Source organism: Heliangelus exortis, chromosome 2 (genome assembly GCF_036169615.1).
Source record: "Heliangelus exortis chromosome 2, bHelExo1.hap1, whole genome shotgun sequence".
In the NCBI taxonomy this organism is placed as follows: Eukaryota; Metazoa; Chordata; class Aves; order Apodiformes; family Trochilidae; genus Heliangelus; species Heliangelus exortis.
Window position 1 is genome coordinate 100,679,779 of NC_092423.1, and position 18,019 is coordinate 100,697,797.

At 39.8% G+C, this 18,019-nt stretch overlaps 1 protein-coding gene across 1 annotated transcript in view; it reads left to right on the plus strand.

Moving 5' to 3' along the window:
- Positions 1–686: 686 nt before the first annotated feature.
- The window catches only part of LAMA1 (laminin subunit alpha 1), a 98,823-nt gene continuing 81,490 nt past the window's right edge, over positions 687–18,019 (plus strand). The window contains exon 1 of the mRNA XM_071737200.1: positions 687–770. Coding sequence (XP_071593301.1) covers positions 695–770 — 76 coding nt within the window. The 5' untranslated portion in view covers positions 687–694. The remainder of the gene's footprint in view (positions 771–18,019) is intronic.

Here is an 18,019-nt window from a genome sequence, read left to right on the forward strand (position 1 = left end):
CTAGTTTCAAGAGAGACCTGATCATTAAAAAAGTGGTTTCTACTGGACTAAAATACTCAAATTGTTTAACAACTCGTTTCATTTACAAGAATGGCTGATGGCTGTGTTGACCTGGAGCAGAGGCTCGAAAAATCGAAAAAGTTTCAAAGTCGGGGATGACAAGCTTCCAAGGAAAGGCTCAGCAGCTGATTTTTTTTTTTTTTTCCAAACACGTGAAAGTAACAGCCGTACAGGAATGCTGCATATTGAATTAGGTATTAGCAACGCTTTTCCCCCCACGCACTTATACTGTGTTATTTCACGTACTCATCTTGCACTTCACCCCCTCCTTGCAAAGCATAATTTAAAAAATAAAAAATAAAAAAATTCCCAGCTCCTTAATTACACCTTTCCAAAACTTTTTTTAGTCGCCGGACTCGGGCTCGTCCCCCCCCGCGCATCTTCCGCAAGGCGCAGCCGGGGCTGCAAAGGCTTGGGGGGGCGTGGGTTTTTTGTGGATAGTTTTGAACACGTGTGGTGCAGGGTCCCTCAGCGTGTGAGTGTGTGTGTGTGAGTGTGAGTGACTGAGTGTGTGTGTGCCAGGGAGCCCCCGGCGGTGCGGGCGCGGGGCGGGGCGGGCCGGGGGCGGTGGGGGATCCGATATAAGGCGGGCGGGCTCGGCGGGGCAGGCAGTGTCCCTCCGGCAGCAGAAGAGATGGGTAGGAGTGGGCAGTGGCTGCCGCTGGTGGCCGCTTCGCTGCTCTGGGTGGCGGTGCAGGGCCAGCCCCGAGGTGAGCGCAGCGGGGGGTGCGCGGCTCTGGGGGTGCGGGATGCTTGCAGTGCGGTGCAGGACCATGCCTGCGGAGTTTGTTTCCAGCCGCCTGCAGCGGCCCGGGACAGGCTTTCGCACCCAAGGGGCTGGGGGAGGCTTGGCGGCGTGCCCCAAGGTCCTGCCGGGCAGAGCCGGGTGGGGGGGATGGGAGGGGTGGGTGCTGCTGTGTTATAAGGGGAGCCCCATGGAAAGAGGCGGGCTGGGGTCCGGCGGTGTTGAGCTCCTTGCTCTTCCGTCCCCCTCTTTCTTTTAATCCTTCCTTTCCCCTCATCTCTGGTCTGTTCAGCCGCTCTCCTCCCGCCCTCTGTTCCTGAATCTCTTTCTTCTCCCTCTGCGATGGGGGCCACTCCGCCCGGCCGCCTCCGGGGCCGCCCACTCCCTTTGTGGGAGCCGAGAGACGCCGTGGAGCGACAGAAACCCGGGGGAGGGGGGGGGTCCCGGCAGCACGGCCGCTGCTCCGCTGCCTGGGGTCGGGGGAAGGGCAGGCGGGGCCGCCCAGCCCCCCAGCACCGCTGCCCTCGGTGTAGCCCCTGCCTTGGAGAGAGCTGGGCAGGCGCTGCAGCCCCGGGGGTCCCGTTCCGAGGAAGGGAGGGGAGCAGGCAGACCCGAAGGATGCCTCACGCTGTCTCTAATATAAACCAGATTAAGCTGTATTATACGGAGAGAGAAGGGATCAAAATCACGTTCCAGGTGTGAGACTGAGGTAGCATAAGGATGCGAGGGAGTCAGTTTACAAAAGTTTTCTTCCTTTTTTTTTTTTTTTTTTTTTTTTTTTTTTGCGCGTGGGGCGTTCCGGTGCGTTGCAGCCGGGACACCGGAACGCTCCGCGGCGGGTCCTTGCTTTGCCAATAGCTTCATCACAAGCATCCTCTTTGTTCAAAGTGCAGTGACTTGTGTTTTCAAAGTGAGCCTGAGGTTAGTGAGCGCTACGAGTTCACTCTCTGTTACTGGGCCAGCAGTAGTTGACTGCAGCTCACTGGGTTGTGTGGAAAGCACTGGTAGGCACCAGATGCTCTCACCTCTGCCTTGATTCAGCTTCCACAGCAAAATTTCTACTGCTCCTCACTCCCTCCATGTTATTCCCCAGCCGCGTTGGGTGTCTCTTCAAAAATAAAAACAGGATGGAAAATGGTTGGAAGGCATATGTTGTGCAGATGCACGACTTAGTTTTCTTTATAGTGAAGTGTGGTGTTTAAGATGGATATAATGTGGAAGATCTAGAATCTGGGAACACACACGCTACAGTAAATGTGAGTGTGTTTATTAATTAATATAATTGTGTGTACAAAACTCCATCCTCCAGGTAAGGAGGACAAAACAATGTTCAGGTAAAATGCTTAGTCTATGTGTTTCAGCTTGTAAATAAATACACTTTTGGTTACTAAAACTTGAGTCTTAGAAACAAATGGAAAGCCAAACAATAAATATATAAATGCTATAAAATTTACTTTTCATGATAGGCTTGTTGTTTTTGGTTTGGTTTGGTTTGTTTGGTTTTTTTTTTTTTTTTGTAAGGTGCCATCTCACACACACCAAAAACCTTAATTCACTCTTAACTTCTGTTTGACTATATTTGTTAGCACACAGCTTAAAAAGGTAGGAATATTCCTGAATCTGGTCAAATATAGATGAGAACTGTTCATACTTTTTTTTCCTAGAAACTGGTAATCACACTGCAGTAATCTGCTGCAGCTTTTGTAAATACTTAGGTGCTGATATTCCAGTTTCTGTATAGCAATTAACATTGTTAGAGGCATCTTGATAAAATGCATATTTTAAATTGGTGATCTAAGATACCAACATACTTGATTGCACCCAAGCCCCCCCTGCTGGGGATATTTAAATTCATAATTATATTTTTCTAGTTGAAAGATCAGGTCAGGAGACCATTCTTCCTATTAGATTGATTTGACAGAATTTTTTTTTTCTCAGCATGAGAGCACAGCTCAGCCATGGAAGCAGTGAGTATCAAACCCCCCTGGTGGGTAGCTGCCTTACAAAAGCCAGAATTCAAGATAACTGATCCTAAAACAATGTGAAGAATGTGATGCAGATTAGAATAGCCATGTTGCTTTTGCAGAAAGTAAACAACTGAAGCTCAAACTTTTAAGCACTGCAGTGATGTAAAAACACTGGTGAAGCTGGAAAGATTTCTTAGAGGTGCATTGGAGAACTTTAGGGTAAAGGTATCTTGGCATGCCTGTGGAAAATACCTTGGCAGAACTTTCAGCATTTCTTTTTTCTCTTCATTTCTGCTTTTGTCCTGTCAGCAGATGAGGAAACTGGAGCATACAATGATTGCAAAGGTCTGTCAAAAAGTGCTGAAGTCCAGTCTTAAGAGCAAAACAGAAAAGTCAAGTCGCTGCACTGAACAGCTTTGAAGGTTAATGATTGGTTCTTTCAACCTAAAGATCAATATCTACATAACTATAAAATCTAGTTGGTATTTTAATTGCAAGTGTTTTTTTAAAGTGTCCCTGGCTCCTTAGAAAATGGTTTCTATTGTCAAGTGTGTATTTTGTATCAGAGTAACTCTTCATGAAGCACTTATTACTTACTAGTGTTGGAATCCAGATGTGATATGTTACAACCTCAGAAGCAAATATCATTTCAGAAGCTTATATAGAACATTTGCTCCACTGGAATGCATTCTTAATTATACTGGAACTAACAGTGATACAGGTTTACAAATTAGAAAGGCAAATCAGTTAATGTTTTTGCACACTATTACCCATATTTCATTCAAGTGATTCTCGCTCTGCCAGGTTATTTTTCAGTGAGTAATAAAAACATCCTGCCAATGTAAATGTATGGTAATGGTAACTTTCAAGACCATAGTTCTAGAATAAATGTTTCCTCAGCTGCGTATCACCTTTGTTTTTTGTAAGCTGGTTTGCTGTAGCCTACTCTAGTTCCTGCCCGGGGTTTTGAAATCAATAGTGTTTTTTGGATCAAGTGCTGATGCTCTGGGGATTGAACCGCCCCAGGAAGGTGCCTGGGGTGCTCTCTCTGGACAGAGCTGAGCACAGGCATTTCTCGTGCTTATCATCATTTGGGTTTCAAACCAACCTTACTTCAAGAATCTGGTTTAGTAAGTAGGCTTAGGTTATGACTAATACACAAAATATGACCTTATGGTCATAAACCACATTTTTTGCTGAAATGTAAGTGATTTGTTCTGCTTGTAAATCAGATTGTTAGAGCAACTTGCCCAGGAAGTGGGAGACTTAGGTTAATCTTCTTAGTTTGAGATGGTCTGAGCCCACTTCTCTAATTTCTGAATAGAGTGCTGTGCAAGTTGCTGTGACAAGTAATACAAGGGAGGGGAAGGCATGTATGAAATCTTCAAGCCCCTGTTTGAAAGTGAGCAACTGTGCAGACAAGAATGGAAGCTTAACAGAAAGATAATGGGTAAGATATAAGCTGAGGCTGCAGGTGGATCACTAAGGCACTCAAAGATGGAAGGGAGAATCAAATTGCAGGCCACCTTTATTTGCTTGTTGCAAGCAGCAACCAGTCATCTGAATTCAGGATAAAAAAAAAATCTTTAAATTGTACCCATGTGTGCTGTTTTTCTACTGGCTCACTCAAGCTCACCACTCATCAAGATGACTGTGCATCCCACTTAGTGAGGAAGGACTTTTTGGTGCCTAATTCAACACGGTGAGTTCCAACTCAGATATGGTGTGCTTTAATTTTATGTGTGGTAGCACTTGGCAGCAAGGCTCTTGAGTCTTTTTGGGGTTTTTTTTTAGGGCTGACCTTTAGTTTACAAGCCTGGATAGGTACACCTTATACCCCAGTTACCTCACTGCAGCCTCATGTATCAGGCATTTTGTGGGCTGATGTGGTTTCCTTTGACATGAAACTTTGTAGGAAGCCTTCTTATACCTTCAAGATAGACCTGACGTTTCCTTTCATATAGAAAGCATTTGGCAATGCAAAAATACATTGTAGGGACTTTACAACTTCCATATTGCATCATAGGTTGTTACATACTAATGGCTTAAGTAGAGCTTGTTTCCATCATTCTTATGTAGTGCATTAATCAAAGGGAGGTGGCACCAACAGGGGAGACCCGGGATCCAAGGGTGCAGTCAGTAGGTTGATTGTATCCCCAAGTTAAGCTGCTGAAGGAACCTACATTGCATATATATCTGCATAGCAACTTATATTTTTCTACTTGTGTTTTTCATCCTGGGATGGATCATCCAGGGAATGGGGGAGAGATGGTGATTTCACTTGTATGCTTCTGACTTGCTGATCTATATGGCTGGCTGTATTGTACATGCACATATGCATTATTTTATGGGTGTGTGGCTATGTATGTGCCTGTTGCAATTAGTAGCTTTTACTGATTGCTTTACTACTGACTGGACCTGGTAATGTGGAGCTGCAGCAGGTCCTTCTTTTGGGCTCCAGAGCTTGGCACACCTTGGTAGAAGTGTAGAAGAGAAGCTGTGAGTCTGAAGCTCTGGGCTTTTTTTTCTCTGACACAGTTGGATTGTTGAGGCCTTAGTGTACAGGACTTTGTTCAATGTAGTACTCTACAAAAGTCTGTTTTCAGTGACCTATCTACCAAGTCATCTCAAACAGGCAGCATTGCTTATCACAGGGAATTCTGACTTTGTGAGAACTATTGCATTAAAATAAGGTTCCCTACATTCATATCAAGCAACAGAAATATATGTTGAAACCTTTATTAAGTAGAAAAAGTAATGTAAGAGGTAATAGATCTCAGCAAGGTGCAAGTTTTTGTGTGACTTCTGAGGTGGGGGAGAAGAGTGAACCATGAGAAATTCCAATTTTCTTTTTCTTTTTTTTTTTTTTGTGCTCCTGCAAAGAATGTTAGACATTTTGTAAGGGAAATGTCATGCCTGGCTTGAGTTTGAAATCCTAAATTTAAAATCTGCTTTGTTTTTTTTCTTGCTTACTTTAAAACAAAGTCAGCACGAACAAGCCATAGACTATTTCTTTTTCTCAGAGCACAAAGGTATGTGAAAGAGAAATCCAATGAAATCATCCCAAATAGACTGAAGATTAAGCTAAAACAAACAAAAAAACCCCCAACAACCTGTCTGTCATAAATATTTTCTCCATTCCCTGGGGGCTTAGAAATTTGGGACTATCGGTGTGTGTTGATCAGTTGTTGGTATTTACAGCACTCACTCAAGATCTTCAGGTTAGGTTTGCTGCCTTCTCATGAGTTTGTTTTTGCTGTCACTGCCTGAACAAACAGGAATAAAGTGTTGGAGAAGTTTTGTGAGCTGAGCTTGCACGAACTGATTTGTTAGTTGACAAACCTTAGGAGCACATCAATTAAACTCATTTATATATGTTTTCTAGGTATTGAAGTGGTATTTAAGAGGCTGTGTACAGATTCTCTGGGCACTAGGATGTGGGTGTTTTGGCTTTGAGAAGAGTGCTTAATGTGCTTGTGGATTAGAGCAAAGAAAGGTTAGGTGTAAGTGTTCATTCTCTTCTAGTTAATTATTCTATTTAAGGACTTTATTTTACCGATTTTTCAATAATTCTGTGGTTTTTAGAGTAAAAATGGCTTTTGCCCTGAGGTTTTTGGTGATAAAAGCTGTATATATCACAATTTTATGGGAAAATGAGAAGATTTTTTTTTCAGTTACAGTACATATAAGTAACACTAAAAATTAGAACACATAGAAGCATAAGACTAAAAATATTATTAAAGATAATAATATTATAAAATAATATGAAAGATGTGTAGATGCACATAACTTAGACTTTTCCTAATGTGAAACAGCAGTTACGATTCCCAAGCTTTCCCTTGTGTTCCTGGCAGAGCAAAACAGACTTATAGGATTCTTTAGTATTACATTAAAACCTGACCTTAAAAAAAGTAGGTCTCCTTGGAAAAATCCCTACTGCTCTAATGTCAAGCTGAGCTCAGGGGCTGTTGGAAAGGAGTGGAGGGGATGTGTGGCATGCTCACCCACCACCCACTCCACAAGTAGTTAACCTTGCAGTCTGTGTAAAGCAAGCAGCTAAAGTGGGTTGATGGAATGAGTTTTGGTTTGTTTTGTATTTTCAGGGCTTTTCCTGCCAGGCAAGGCCATGAACATCCCACTGCTGCCTTGTGCAGGCGAAGATGATTTCCGCCTTTAGCAGTTCCTTATGTTTTATCAGCTTTAACTTGTTAGCTTTTGATATATATATATATATATATATATATAAAAAACTGTAATTTAACACAGCAATGACTTCATAAGAGATAGTCCCTAACCAATTCTTTTAGATTAAAGTTTCAGATTTGAGAGTTGTTTTGCAAGCATAATGTAATACCTTTCTGTGAGCTCACTTATTGTGCTTTGAGATCCATCTCCCTTCTTAATTTCTGTATGAGAATAAAGGTTAAAAAGCTGTTTAAGAGCCCATCTTCCTGAGGTGGAAACTTTACTTTCCCTTTGTCTCTGCCTGCATTTTTATTGTTGTTTTGCTTTAAAATGACCTTGAAGATAGGCCCGTGTCTGCTGCCTCCTTTGTCATATTTGTGTAAGCTTTTTTTTGCTGAATGGGACAGTACAGAACCTGTAAAAGTAATTTGAACTAATTTCTATAGTCTTGATTATTGGATTTTTTTTTCCTTGAGTTGATTAAGCAAGAGGTTTTAATAGGAAAATTCTATCTCTTTACAATTCAGTGGTACAAATCATGCTGACTATGATGTATCTTGGAATTTGACCATCGAGCATAAATGCAAACTGGAGCTAACAGTGACGTTTCCTTAGATTAGTACTGGTAATTTATTCAGTTATTTTTGAAAGCACAACTGCCAATTTTGCCTTCTGTCCCAAAACTCATCAGATCAAATGAGTGTTCAAAGAAATGCTTGTGTAGGAAGGAGAGGAAGGAAGTAAAACCAGTAGTGAGTGGCACTTCCAGTGCAGTTTGATTGTATTGCCTTTCTGGGAAGGACTGGAGTGGGGGTGTGAATTGTCCCACATTTTATTTACACAGGCACTGGCAGAACGAGCTGAGAAGCCACAGTGCAGGGTAGGATGGGGAGGCTTCCTGTGCTGCCATGTTCCTCACCCACCTCCCCCCAGGACAGAGCTGGGGATGCTCTGCCTGGCTGGAGCCTGTCCCCTCTTCATTGAATTTCAGAGTTATTCCAGAATCGTCCAAGAGTGTGCACCAGCAGTAGGCCTTGTGCTTGAAAAACCAATCAATCGAATTATGTTTTCCCTGGTTTTGGCTGTTGCTTTACAGAAGTGAGAAAACCAGCTCCTGAAGACACTTTACTACTAATAAAACTGGAAGAGAGTCACTATTTTTTCTTGACTAGTTTTCCCTTAAACCTTTCTCATTCAAATGCATGAATAGCTAATGTGTGTTTTGTTATTCTCCATGCCACACCATTCATATATTTTACTTGCCTTTACAATGCTCTCTTTTGTGTGTGTCTTGTGCTATTGTAAAAGGGGAGGGTGAAAAAGATGTAACTGAGTGCTAATGCCTCCGGTGATGAGGTTGTTTCTGCTTTATTGGCTGAGAAGGTCTAGATAGCAGAGGTTTGAAGAATTGTCAGGATCTGTGGAAACCCCGGTTTAAATTAAAGTTGTGAAATATATGCTGTTGAAATTTCTAGGATTCCTTTTTGCTTTAGCCTGTAAAGTGTCTAAAATGTGTACTCAATTTCATCTACTAGAAGACACCCTTGAAACTATGCTGAAAAGATTAAAAACTTTGATGGGAAAATGAAGGCTCAAATGAACTCCACTGACTCTAGGGAGAATTGCTATGAATTTATATTTATTTACAGACAATTGTTCATTTATTACTTCAGCAGTTGCTAGCTAATGCATTGCTTCAGTAAGGCTCTTTAAAATTGCACAAATAGCCCAATTTGCATTTATGGGGTAGTATGTCTCCTTTACTGGATTAATAAAGGCATTTTATTTGAAAAAAAAAAAAAATCTGCCATTTAGCTAGAACTCCACTATTTGTGAAAAGAACTGGATATTTTTAAGGGTTATCTCACTAGTAATTGATGGGAATTATAGAGATATACATTTTACTTTTTTTGCTAATGCAAAAATGAGTTGAGTTTGTTAAAATCGACTTTAAAAGTAAACAGGATTTTTTTTTTTTTTTTTTAGTTTAACTTACAGGAATGAGTATTTCCCAGCTTTATCCCAATTCATCTCCCTTGAAGTAGGTTTACAGTGTGTCTGCCAATGTCCTCCAGATCAAGTCTATCATTGCTAAAAGGCAGACTCAAATGGATCACCACTCGACTTCAGAGTGGTCATATAAGGGATCACCTAGTTACTCACATAGACGACAGTATTGTAATAAGGACATTGAAGAGGAAATTGAAGATTCAATTTTTCAAAGTTCAATGCAGGTTTTCTGTGAGGTGGAGAAGGGTGGGTTTTTTGCAAGTGCTGAGAAAGAGAAGCATGTGGCTGGCAGGGAACTTTAAGAAGAATTGCATGATGACTAAAGGGGAATGCAGCTTTTCATAGTGGTGAGTGAAGGCAGCAAATCGTTGGTGCAAATTGTTACTGCTGGTGGGCAGCTGTATTCAGTGTGTGTGTGTATATTGGTTTGAACCAGAAGTTGCCAGGCTGATGTTCAGCTCCAGTGATGTGTTAGGTTGCTCAAACTTTTTCCTGTGGATCCTTCGTGTAATGATCACATTGTGTAATGACAACGTTGGTTGTGTGGCTATGGCTAATAGTGGTAATGGACAAATCCAAGTTTAAATGTCTCTGGTAGGCTGAAAATGCTGCTGTAGTGATAGGAAAAGAGGGTAAGGAGAGGCTTCTTAGTGGGCTAATAATGGGGAAGAGGTCAGTATGTTTGCCCCAAAGAAGAAAAGCCTTCCTGTATGCCACATAGTACTGACTGATCGTACAAGCACTCTATAAATCTTGAGCAGCCATCCTCATCTTTTCTGTTCCTAAGAAATAATCTGTCCACTCTGCAGCTCTATATGATCACTTCATTCCCCACAGTGATCAGCAAAAAAGTTGTGAGGTGTTTCATGGTAGGATCCAAAATGTGCCTTGCAGGTTGTTTTTTTTACTGTCACTGTAGCATTGCTGAACTTTAAATTGTTACTTGAACTCTCAGTCCTGGTCTTCAAACTGTTAGAATTTTCTTTAAAAATTGCCCTTTGGGCTGAAATGCATCATTCTTGTTTCCAGGCCAAAGGCAAAATACTTTCAGGACACTTGATTAAAATTCCGTGCGTCTGGCTGAGTTATTGAGCATTGGCAATACAGTAGCGAACTTTTAAGAAAGTTTGCAATATTGGTTGTTTTTCCTCCCCCCCGTTATTTTCTTGTCCTTAAAATTGCACTTTTCCAGGAATTGATCCTGTTTCACAATAATGCCTTTGATTTTTTTCATCAGGGCATTTTCTGTAGAATAATAAAATTATTTGAAATTTTTGAAGTGGGGGTTTCGAAACATAGGAAATGTGCAACAGGTGACTTGCTACTAAAGTTTTTTTAAACAGTTGCAAAATACGTGCCTTCTTCATTTGCTAACCTGTGTACCTGGAGACTACCAGATGGAACTAAACAAACCATGGTGATCTGCAATTTTACTTTGCCTGGAGTAAAATGCCTCAGAAAAAAAGTAGAAAGATGCATTTTTCTTTTTGCTCAGAGCAGAAATCCCCCTCTGCAGCACATTGAACTGGTTAACTGAAAAAAAAAAAAAACCCAACCCCCAAACAAGCTACAGGGTCAATTTCCCAATTAACCATTTAAATCTAAGATTGCAAAATCTTGTCGTAGAGATAAGGGAATGATCAAGTTTTGCAGGTCTTTAGTGTTACACAGTTGCAAAACCTTTTAGTTTCATTCAAGCTGGAGGAAATGCCCTTCCTTCTATCCAGGAAGATCTGGCAGTGTGATATGTGTCCTGATAATGGCTTTGTGCATGTTGGAATGCAAATATTTTTCTTCAGTGGGTCTGAAAAAAACCCACTGCATTGTAAAATAGGAAATCTGGTAGTTCTGAGGTGCCAAAACCTCTTCAACTTGACATAGCTTTTTTTTCAGTAATGAAATAGCCTTTTTTCATTAATGAAAAAACCCCACTTATTTTTTGATTTTTAACTTCATCTAAGGCACCCGCAATTATTAGTATTAAGATAGTGCATTCATATTAGGAGTGTGAAAAAAATTATTTGCAGTTAGGAAAGTGAAATAAATTTTAGTTTTCTATATGGCTAGTGAATAAAAAGCTTAAATGAACTAAGTGAAAAATACACTTTGCTTGCTTTGTAATGCAGCTACTTTCTGTCAGGCTTATAATCACCAGAAAATACCAGCTGCTTCAAGGGGTCTTTCTTTGCTACCTGCTTTCCCATGTAAACATAATATTTTGTTTGGTTGTGATACTGAATCACAGTACTGAGTGAATTGGACCACCAAACATTTAAACTTCCTCTTGAGCTCAGGTCTTAGACTTCATAAGTGAAGAATATAAATTTTGAATTGGGAGAGATCTAATGTTTGGGTAATAGCTCTCTATTTATTATAATAAATATTTCAGTGTGAAGCCTAAAGCTGCACATCTATGCATGCAGATTTAATTAGGATTAAACCCTGACAGGATTTTCATTTACAGGGAAGACTTGCCTCAGGTTGAAAACTGGTGATAGAAGTGCAGAGTGAGCTGCTATCTACTGATAGTCATAGTAAAAGACTGGGAGGGAAGCAACTTTATATCCAATATCAGTAAGAACAAAAATACTGTCGTCTTGATATTGGGACACCTCATAAGTGGCAAATGAGTGGGGTGCCTGGTCTTTGACATGCCAATTACACTGGAAGTAGTCCTGTCTTATTGATCTAAGCTACTGTGTCTTAGCAGTTTTGCTTATAAGCAGCCTAAGACACTGAAGTGTTTAATAGCTGTGACTTGTATTTCCTTCAAGTTTGAGGTGACTTCAGAAAAAAACTGGTGTAAAAGAAAGAACTAACCCCAAACCAACAAACAATGATGTAGACTCTGCAATTTGTGGAAAAAGCTTTGGGTGAACAAGAGAGAACTAATTTCATGGTCTGGCAGGTTTGTTGTTCCTTGGCAGCTTGCCCATCTGTCAACTTTTGCCTCTTCTGCTTTGGTGTAAATGCTGGGACAATTTCTAGGCAGGTTCTCAAACAGGCCAGCATCATAAAAAAAAAAAAAAGGATGTGACATAGAGGAAATATTGATTGCACTTTGAAAATTCATGATAGATGGAAAGTACTCACAAATTAGCCATCTTTTATATTAAGTTGTACTGTCTGGTGCTGAAAATTAGCATGAAACCGTTTTTTCTTTTCATTCTACTGCCTGTTAGCTTGTACTATTTGAAAGAAAGCAGTGAGTTACTGCCAATGTTGAAAGTATTAGAAATTTCAGAGCTAAAAAGAGCTTTTTGATGCTGTTTTTATTTATTTATTATCCACAAGGACTCAAGCTTTATTTTGCCTCAGTTCCCTGGAATTTGTGAAGGACTGAGTTGTAATACTAGAAAACACCTTCAGGGCTGTGATCTAAACTATTAAAGTTACTGTATTTACCAGTGTTTTATTTTCCCTCAAAACATTCAGCTGAAGGCTGCCAGGGATGATGTGCACTCCGGTGGGAAATAAGGTTGCTCACTTGTAGGAGTCTCTGGGGCTGAAAATGAGTTTCTCAAAACTCTTTCAGTGTGAAACACCTTCCCACTGACCCATGTCTTTGCACCCTTATCCTCTCTACTTCCAATTTGAACACAGGTGTTGTGGCAGTCTCTATACAATCTACATTTGTAGATTGCAAGAGCATAAGGGAGACTCAGTCTGTTGTGAAGTTTGCATTAACCAACTTGTTAGCATTTGATTTAAGAATCTAAAGGATGTTTTACTACTCAGTCTAGACTAGTATCTAACCCAATTTGGTGTTACCCTTGAAGCTGGGGTAATAAAGCATTAGTTACTGTGTAACTAACAGAGGTGGCAAGCTTCAATTTCTTCTAGAAATGCATTACTATTGCCTTCCATTTTGTGAATATTTAATCTGGACTTCTGGGTTTTCTTTGTTACAGACATTCTTTGGCAAGTTTGATAATTCCCTAATTTTAATACTGTAGTTTGTCAGTGCTGCATATTGGGAAACTTAAGACTTAATTGGGAGGTAGTACTTTCCACCCTCTTCCTTTACTTGTTTCCCATGCCTTTTGCATTTAGCATGCTGCTTCTTAACATTTTAAATTTCAAGTTATGTTAATGTTATTTTGAAACATTCTTTCAAATTATGCTAAATGTCCCCTTTTGTGGGTTCTGTTTGTTTGGTTTTTGTTTTGGTTTAGGTTTTTTGTGTGTGGTTTGTTTTTTTTTTCCAAGCTATTTTGCCTTGTTCAAATTCTCTGCTACATTCTGGCCATCAATTAGTTTGTGTGCTGGTGTTTGGGGATATAAAGGAAGACATGCCAAGTTATGCCATACTCTTGCTTTTTATCCTTCACAATTATATGGATGAAACCAATGGGGAGAGAATAGTACAGCTGATGTTCATTCTTGAGTAAGCAAACTTTTGCCTTCTGTTTCCAGTCTGAATTTGACAGAACGCTTCTTTATTAATTTGCTGTGCTGTACTTTTATCCAATACATTTCTGAGCACTGAGTGTTAATTAGTGCATCATCTAGCCTAAGGCAGACCATGGTTAGTAGATGCCTGTTGCTGCTACTACCCTGTGTCCATTAAGGCTCTCATTAATAATACTGAATGCACATAAGCATCAGCAGAAAACGTTTGCCAGAGAAGCCTTTTGCTATTTGAACAGAGGTGAAGGGTCAAAGTTTGGTCTTCTGTAGCTTCTTTATAGTCAAACATCTTGCAGGGTTCAAGCAGAATGGTTTTAGTCACATCAACTGCTGTAGTGGATTATTTGTTATTGTTTTCTGGTGCTCCAGTTGGATTGTTTAAAGTGTGATTTGCAAAAGCCTGACAGAATCAGAGCTGTAAAATAATCATCAGATTTTTTCTGAAAGGAAGTGTTTATGAGCCCTCAGCAAATGGCTGCAAAGTAATCTGTTTTACAGATAACCTGGGCTCATCCCAGGGCCTGATGTATACTTCTCTTTTACCACTCATCAGGCTGCAGTACAACAGAAATAGATGTTTTATTTACCTTAGCCTGCAATGCAATCTGAACTAAAGTGCCTTGAATAAAAAGCAAAACTTATTTTTGGGTGTGTTAACATAATAGTCAAGAATTTAAGAATTACTCTGCTCCATTTGATGCTGATGAGGTCTGAGAAGCCACGCAGTTGGAGAGATGCAAACTGCCAAGAATTCACAAGGATAAGAGGTTTAAAAAGTTGATTGTAGAAAGGTTGAAAGGGTTGTTTGCTTAGTCTGGAAAAGAGAAAAGTCTGGAAAGGCTGTGTGATAACAGCCTTTCATGTAATTAAAAGCTGTAATAAAGATTGTGAAGGAACATAAATGCATCAAAAAGAACTAAAAATGGTTAGCTTTTTAAGTGATGAAGCACCAGAGTAGACTTGTCAGGGATGTTGGGGGATATCCCTCAATGGAAGCTCTTCAGAGCATTCAAGTTTAATATGTTATGTTGAAAAATGATTGAATTAAATGAGCATAATCTTCCCCAGGTAGTGTTTCAGTGATTGACACATTAGTCCCTTTTGCTCTACAGTAAGAGAAGAAATGGAGAACAAGTTTTAGGAGATCATGATCTGTCATGGTAGTGTGGTTTTATTTCAATCTGAAGTAGTTTAATCTAACCATGGCAAATTGTGATTTGCAGGGATTCTGCCAAGAAAAATTGTACCTTGGTTAGCTCCTGTAAACCTAGTGTTGTGCTAGCAGAAATTCCCTTCTTTGTAGGGCTACAGACAGTGATCATTTTTCAAAATAATTTCAATATCTTAAGTTGTAGTGAAGCTTTCAACCTTCTAAAAGGGTTGATGTGCAGCTAATGCATATTTTTAGGCAAGGTGGATTATACAGCAGTCTGAGGGTTGTACCCCAGAGTTCTTGCTGACTCTGGGAACAAGGAATTAGTGCCTTAATTCCTGCATTAGAAGTTAGCAATTTCAGGCCACTCGTTTTAGGGAAATCAGTGTGGATTTTCATGGTAATTACAGGATAGTATTCTGATGAAAGTGTATAGAAAAGGTTAAGCTAGGGACATTCACTGGTAAAATATAATGAGGGAAAATCTATTGAGCAGGCAAGGAATCTGAACTGAAGCCTGATAGTTCCAGGGCTTTTGTTTAATAAACTCATTTAACCCAAAACTTGAATAAAACAGAGTAACTAAACCAAATCTGTGCTACTGAAAACTGCCTAAGGGTGTTATGAAGAATGTGATCAACTTCTGCAGGGTAATACTATAACATATTTTGTACATTTTAATGCTCTGTGCCATTTTATTACATTTTGTCCTTAGCCCTTTGTTTTCCTGAAGTGTATCAAACTGTCCTTAACTATTGTGACTGGCTATGTCAAATTAGCTAGCTTGCAAATTAATTAGTTGCCTTGAAGTATTTCTGTGTTCTCAGAAATGACACAATAAAAAGTTCATTGTTACAGCACACATCAGCTATGTATGTTTTGAAGTCATTTCTACTTTGTTCACTTGGGAATTACTACTTTATTATGCTCAGCACAAAAAAAGGATATAGACAACAGGGAAAAAATCAAGCTGTTGCTTTGCTGAGTGCCTCAGTTGAGTTGCTCACTGAAGTCTAGTTGGGAGGCTTCAATGTATACACTGAACAATCCAGAAAACCTGTCACCTTCTGGACTGAGTTCTTGGCTTGTTTCAGGTAATATTTTGTCGCCATTACCCGTCAGCTCTTGTCTTCTGGTTGCTCAAAAAAACCTCCATCGAACAACTCCCTAATTTATTCAGCTTTCAGGGGATATCAGGCATATATAAGTGAGTCTGGATTCAGAGGGAAGCAGTCTTAAGAGTAGACTTCCTGTAAAAAGTTCTGTTATCCTCACTGTATTGATCGAGATACCAGAAAATAAAGTATCATCTTCATTGTATTGTATATTCTTGTATTGTATATACATATATATATATATATATATACACACAATAATTGAATATAATTGTTGACCTAGTGAAGTCTATGTAAAGCACAACTCTCATATCTATCCCTCTGTTTCTTCAACTGTCTTTTACAAAGAAGTAATAAAATCAGCTATGCCTCTGTTAGGAAGATGGCTGTGTCTCTTTCTCCACATGCCATCTGTAAAAAGTGAAGTACAGTTTAACCCTGTTTGTCACTGACATTGTGAGAATCTGTAGAGGCACAGACAGTGCAAGGATTTTGCCAAAACTCAAATCTACTCTCCCTCCACCTGAAGCAGAGCAATGAGGAAATACTATTTGTTTCCTCAGTGTAAAAATCATTATTTGGGAATAGAATTGAGGTTTCACTGAGATCTATATATAAATAATGTAGTCAAGGGACTGAAACTGAGAGTACTTTTTAAAGATGAGGAAGGTATTAACTGTCTAAAAAGCTTTTGATAAATGGCACACAACTACATGTGGTTTCCATATTTCTATTTGCTGTGTGTGTGCACTCTGGTCTGAGCACAGAGAGAAATTACTTTGGAGTGCACTGATGGTTCTGTGCATGGCTGGGCTATCTGAGCTACACAAAATATTCAACAAGTCAGGATATGTTAGATCCACTGTGCAAATAATATGGAATTGATATGCTTGTGTACAGTAAATCAGCTGTATCCAGAGTATATCAACAGATGTGCATTGGTCTCAGTTGAAGTTACTGGAACCTTAGAAATGTCCCAAGTCATTGAAATTCTTCCTGGTAAAAACTTATAAACCCACAAAGAATTAAACTGAGCCAACAAAGAGGATGATGCAACAAGAAACTTGTGAGGACTTCTGTAAGCATTGCTTTCAGGTAGAATTTTACACAAGGAAATATAGGCCATATAATCAGGCATAAACCTTCTAGTAGAGGGGTAGTCCTCCAACCAGGGGTTGCAGTCAGGGGTTGCCTTTAACTTAGGCACAGATGTATCTTATTTCATGATGAGTTTGTATGAATTGTCAGAACTTTGAATCTGCCCTGAAGTGGCATGCTTCAATTATGCCCATTCATTCTGAAGGATTAGAGTCGTTAGACATATCAAAGCACATATATTAGAAGCTGACTGCTTCATCTGCAGGAATCAGGTAAGGTAATCAGCTTGGATTAGAAGAGATGTAGTACCTTGCAGGATGAATCCTAAAGCAAAACTTTAGTACAACTCAGTTCAATTGACGTGTTCTTTTATTCTTGTCTCTGTGGGATCCAGAAAACTCATCATGTGACCTTAATGTTACAATACCATTATTAATTTCATTATCAATCAGCAAACTTATTAGAAATCTGTGAGATGCTTGACAAGCAGACAAAAGGGCTTAGTCCAGCATGAGTGTTACAGTGACTTGAATTTGGGATTTTGGAGTGGAGTTTGGCCAGCACAGCACTTACCATCAGAAATCTTTCTTCAGAGCTCTGCTATTCCTTTGGCACAAGTCTGTTGACTAAAAGTTACTGCAGGCAAATTGTGTCACTGTAACAAATAATCCTGGAAAGAAATGGTTGAGCTACTGTGTAATGTGGGTGAAGGTAATGAATGATCTAGGAAGTAATGGATAACTCTCTTGAAGCCTGGCTGATAGGGCCCCCCATGAACAGTAATGAATACTGAGATTTTATGTCATTGGTGAGTAATTTAAAAAAGAATACTCCTTTTTACCACTGAGCTTTCTTGTTCAAAAGGAAAATGGAGGGCAGCATTCCTGCTTTGTCTCCAGCTTTAGATCTGGAGAAATTCAGCACCTATACAGCAGTGAGGTGAGGATTTTGCAGACAGCATGTTAGTGGCAAAATAGCCTCACCAAAGTGGTCATCAGGGTGTCTTCACTGTCTTTGTCTGCATCTGATTTAGCTATAATGAGAACAAGACATCTCACCCAGCCTGGATGTAACCTAAAGGAAGCTGAGATTAAAAAAAAAAAAAAGTTTCATCTCCCTCCTGTTAAGTTTTGAGTCTAGGACAATTGAAAACATACTGTTGCTATACTGTGGTTCAGAGAGTTTGGATTCAGACACATTTTCAATAGCTGAAGTCAAAGTTTAGAAAGCAATAAACTTTCCTTCAGCCCTTCCTGGGTAGTGCTGTTACTGGGCA